This window comes from Balaenoptera musculus, chromosome X (assembly GCF_009873245.2).
Source record: "Balaenoptera musculus isolate JJ_BM4_2016_0621 chromosome X, mBalMus1.pri.v3, whole genome shotgun sequence".
In the NCBI taxonomy this organism is placed as follows: Eukaryota; Metazoa; Chordata; class Mammalia; order Artiodactyla; family Balaenopteridae; genus Balaenoptera; species Balaenoptera musculus.
The window spans coordinates 44527535-44532841 of record NC_045806.1 but is presented as its reverse complement, the minus strand read 5'-3'; the positions used below and the strand labels follow the sequence as shown (position 1 = coordinate 44532841).

At 37.6% G+C, this 5307-nt stretch overlaps 1 protein-coding gene across 1 annotated transcript; it reads left to right on the top strand.

Annotated features, from left to right (window-relative positions):
* Nucleotides 1-1299: 1299 nt before the first annotated feature.
* Nucleotides 1300-3158, top strand: LOC118889284 (arginine/serine-rich coiled-coil protein 2-like). Its single transcript, XM_036841141.1, has one exon. The coding sequence runs from the start codon at nucleotides 1385-1387 to the stop codon at nucleotides 2687-2689; it is 1305 nt and encodes a 434-aa protein (XP_036697036.1). The 5' UTR covers nucleotides 1300-1384; the 3' UTR covers nucleotides 2690-3158.
* The last annotated feature ends 2149 nt before the right edge of the window (nucleotides 3159-5307 follow it).

The window sequence follows — 5307 nt, the reverse complement described above, 5'->3', positions numbered from 1 at the left end:
ACAATGAGACTGACAGGGATTTTAGCTGTGGTTTGGTTAGACCTGTCTGTGCCTTTTAAGCAGAAACCTGAATTAAATGAAAGATGGCTTGTCACAGAGAGCATTTTTGAATATTTATTGAGTAAATGAGTGCTTATGATTGTCAATAGAATCTTATGTCTCTAGCTATGAACCTGTCCTCAGATCAAAGCACCCCTCCCTATTCCTGTGTGTTAACACCTCTCTTTCCATCCCCCCATGGTGGACCACAAAAAGCCTGCTTGAGAAAAACTGGACTCATTCCACATAATCACTAAGTTAGATCTTCTGGATATATATCAAACCTTACAGCTAGACAATAGAAAAATATCTTCTCAGGGACAGGAGGAGTATTCATAAAACTTTATGCCAGGTCACAAAGAAAGTATCATCAAATTCAATAAAATAGAAATAACACAACCAGCATTCTTTTTATCATAGTACAATGAAGGTAAAACATTTTTCTAGAACTCTTTACATCAGAAAAATTAAAAAACCTATTAATGAGGGCAGAGTTGCACAGAGGAAGTGTGCTGGGCCCACAAAACTATTAAATGGGGGCTTCCCTGGTGGCACAGTGGTTGAGAATCTGCCTGCTAATGCAGGGGACACGGGTTCGAGCCCTGGTCTGGGAAGATCCCACATGCCGTGGAGCGACTAGGCCCGTGAGCCACAACTACTGAGCCTGCGTGTCTGGAGCCTGTGCTCCACAACAAGAGAGGCCACAATAGTGAAAGGCCTGCACACTGCGATGAAGAGTGGCCCCCGCTTGCCGCAACTAGAGAAAGCCCTACCGCAGAAACGAAGACCCAACATAGCAATCAATCAATCAATCAATCAATCAAATAAATCTTTAAAAAAAGAAAAAAAAACCCAAAACCAAACTATTAAATGCTCTTAAGTGAAAGGGGAAATACAAGGAATTCCCTGGAGGTCCAGTGGTTAGGACTCCATGCTTTCACTGCCAGGGGCACAGGTTCAAGCCCTGGTTGGGGAACTAAGATCTTGCAAGCTGTGTGGCATGGCCAAAAAATAAATAAATAAAAAGAAAGGGGAAAGGGGGGAAAGTGGCAGAGGTGGTAGTGGTGGGATGAATTGGGAGATTGGGGTTGACATATATACACTAATAGGTATAAAATAGATAACTGAAAAAGAACAACCAATAACCGTCGAACCGCGTTGCTACAGAAACTCTTATCACCACCCCTTTTCCTCCCAGCAAGCTGTGCGACGCGCCGGTTATTAGCCTCTTTGTGCCATCCGGGTCTCTCGCGCGAGCGACGTCAGTCTGGCGAAGCGTTTAGGCGGCCGGTACTGTGGAGAGTGGGAAGTGGAGGTGCCGCCGTAGCGGCCAGGACTCTGCACTATGGCGGCTAGTGATACAGAACGAGATGGACTAGCCCCAGAAAAGACATCCCCAGATAGAGATAAGAAAAAAGAGCAGTCCGATGTATCTGTTTCTCCCAGAGCCTCAAAACATCATTATTCAAGATCACGATCAAGGTCAAGAGAAAGAAAACTAAAGTCAGATAATGAAGGAAGAAAACACAGGAGCCGGAGCAGAAGCAAAGAGGCAAGAAGACATGAATCCAAAGATAAATTCTCTAAGAAACACAAGTCTGAGGAACATAATGACAAAGAGCATTCTTCTGATAAAGGAAGAGAGCGGCTAAATTCATCTGAAAATGGTGAGGACAGACACAAACGCAAAGAAAGAAAGTCATCAAGAGGCAGAAGTCATTCAAGGTCTAGGTCTCATGAAAGGCGTCATCGTAGTAGGAGCAGAGAGCAGAAGAAGTCAAGATCCAGGAGTAGGGAGCGGAAAAAGTCAAGATCCAGAAGCAGAGAGAGGAAGAAATCACGATCCAGAAGCAGGGAGAGAAAACGTCGGATCCGATCTCGTTCCCGCTCAAGATCAAGACACAGACCTAGGAGTAGAAGCAGGAGTAGGACAAGGAGTAGAAGTCGAGATAGAAAGAAGAGAATTGAAAAACCGAGAAGATTTAGCAGAAGTTTAAGCCGAACTCCTAGCCCACCTCCCTTCCGAGGCAGAAACACAGCAATGGATGCACAAGAAGCTTTAGCTAGGAGGTTGGAAAGGGCAAAGAAATTACAAGAACAGCGAGAAAAGGAAATGGTTGAAAAACAAAAACAACAGGAAATAGCTGCAGCTGCAGCTACCGGAGGTTCTGTTCTCAATGTTGCTGCCCTATTGGCATCAGGAACACAAGTAACTCCTCAGATAGCTATGGCAGCTCAAATGGCAGCCTTGCAGGCTAAAGCTTTGGCAGAGACTGGAATAGCTGTACCTAGCTATTACAACCCAGCAGCTGTGAATCCAATGAAATTTGCTGAACAAGAGAAAAAAAGGAAAATGCTGTGGCAAGGCAAGAAAGAAGGAGACAAATCCCAGTCTGCTGAAATATGGGAGAAATTAAATTTCGGAAACAAGGACCAAAATGTCAAATTTAGGAAATTAATGGGTATCAAGAGTGAAGATGAAGCTGGATGTAGCTCCGTTGATGAAGAAAGTTACAAGACATTGAAACAACAGGAAGAAGTATTCAGAAATCTAGACGCTCAGTATGAAATGGCAAGATCACAAACCCACACACAAAGAGGAATGGGATTGGGTTTCACATCATCAATGCGAGGAATGGACACAGTTTGAAGAAAATCACACTTTATACTTGGGACTTTTATAGACTTCTGGTTCTGATGTCAGGTCCTTGTTCACCAAACAGCTGGCATTCTAGCTTGCATGGGTGTTGCATTGACTTTAATTTATTGAAAAAATACGATTTTTTGTAAATATCAGATCAGTGATAATGGTGTTAGTGTTGTAATCAGGTTAAACCCACTTCCATTAAACTTGACAGGACTATAGAAGGACAATATTTTTTAGTTAATGAATTCTACTTTTCAAATATATAAAAGCTGCAGATGGGATAAAATCTCATACATGGATTTTTGGTGTCCACTGTCTTGTGTACTTTTGTACTTAACCTTGTACAGTTATTTTCATCTCTTGAAACATGAAAGAAATGTTATGTAGATGTTCTTTAGAAGATCTGGCCATTTGGTACATAATCCAGCACAAATAGGCTGGGTGGTGATGATAATAAAAATGGTTTTCTCAAAAAAAAAAAAAATAGATAACTAATAAGAACCTGCTGTATAAAAAATAAATTAATTAAATTAAATTTTAAAAAAAGGGGAAATACAAACCAAAATTACAGCATTAAAAAAAAACCAAGGATATTAGAAACTCCACATATCATAATATGTGGGATATATTTTAGCAGTTATTAAAGGAAATTTAATATTAATATTAACTACAAATATTTACATCAATAAAATTTTTAAATGAAATTAATGAATTAAAATTTAAACTCCTAAAGTTAAACAAAAAACAGCAAAATGAACCAAAAGAAAACATTAATGATAAAGATAAAAGAAAACATTAAAGACATAAGAAATGGAAAAATACTAGAAGTAACTAAATCAAAATACTGTTTTTAAAATAAATGAACAATAAGGAATCAACTGCTAGTTAATGTAATAAGAAATAAGTAGAAAACACAGATACACAAAGTAAGAAATGAAAAGAGGAAAATAACTATTAAAACAGAAAAATTTTAAATAATAACAAAAGACTTTTTTGCAAAATAAGTTGAAAACCTAAATAATAAGTATGATTTCACAGGAAAAAAATAATTTGTCAAAATGACTGGAATTGAGATGGAAATCATAAGGAAACCAATTTCCATAGACGAAATAGGGAGATTTATTAAAGAATTACCTCATAGAAAAGCACTAAGCCTTAAAATTTTCACAGAAGAATTTTACCAAAACTTAATCATCAACTAAACACAACGCTACATAAGCACTCTTAGTGCTACACAAAATATTTCAAAACATAGAAATTAAAGAGAAATTCAAATTATTTTTATGAAATGATTATAACATTGATACCAAAACCTGATAGGACAGTATAATAACGGAAAGCTATGGAACAATGTCAATTATGCATATTGATTAATATCTCTTAAATTTAATATCAGTGGACGGAATATAACACCACATTAGGAAAATAATACACCATGAACAAGTAGGATTTATGGTAGGCAACCAGAGATGATTCAAAAATTAGGAAATCCACTACTATAATTCACCTTATGATAGGTCTAAGGAGAAATATCATATGAAAATCTCCAGAAATCCTGAAATGGAGCCCAGTGAAATTCAACAATCATTCCAAAATAATTAAAACAAAACAAAACAAAATAATAAAACAAAAAAAACCAAAATAGGAACTCATGCGCAGTTCCTACATATACATATATACATTATGTATATGGTATTTGTGAGTGCATCTAGAAATTTAGATACACACACATACAAAGCAAGTGTCCATTTTATATGTAAATCAATAAGAAAATAAACACTAAAATTCCTAATGGGAAAACAAGAGGCATTCCTGCTAAACTCAAGAACAAGAAAACAAGTTATCCATACTCTTTTTTTTTTAAACATCTTTATTGAAGTATAATTGCCTTACAATGGTGTGTTAGCTTCTGCTTTATAACAAAGTGAATCAGTTATACACATAAAATATGTTCCCATATCTCTTCCCTCTTGCATCTCCCTCCCTCCCACCCTCCCCATCCCACCCCTCTAGGTGGTCACAAAGCACCGAGCTGATCTCCCTGTGCTATGCGGCTGCTTCCCACTAGCTATCTATTTTACATTTGGTAGTGTATATATGTCCATGACACTCTCTTACCCTGTCACATCTCACCCCACCCCCTCCCCATATCCTCAAGTCCATTCTCTAGTAGGTCTGTGTCTTTATTCCCGTCTTGTCACTAGGTTCTTCATGGCCTTTTTTTTTTCCCTTAGATTCCGTATATATGTGTTAGCATACTGTATTTGTTTTTCTCTTTCTGACTTACTTCACTCTGTATGACAGACTCTAACTCCATCCACCTCATTACAAATACCTCCATTTCATTTCTTTTTATGGCTGAGTAATATTCCATTGTATATATGTGCCACATCTTCTTTATCCATTCATCTGTCGATGGACATTTAGGTTGTTTCCATGTCCTGGCTATTGTAAATAGAGCTGCAATGAACATTTTGGTACATGACTCTTTTGGAATTATGGTTTTCTGAGGGTATATGCCCAGTAGTGGGATTGCTGGGTCGTATGGTAGTTCTATTTGTAGTTTTTTAAGGAACCTCCATACTGTTCTCCATAGTGGCTGTATCAATTTACATTCCCAC

Coding starts and splice junctions, on each gene's coding strand:
- LOC118889284 (XM_036841141.1), top strand. CDS start 1,385: ATGGCGGCTAGTGATACAGAACGAGATGGACTAGCCCCAGAAAAGACA.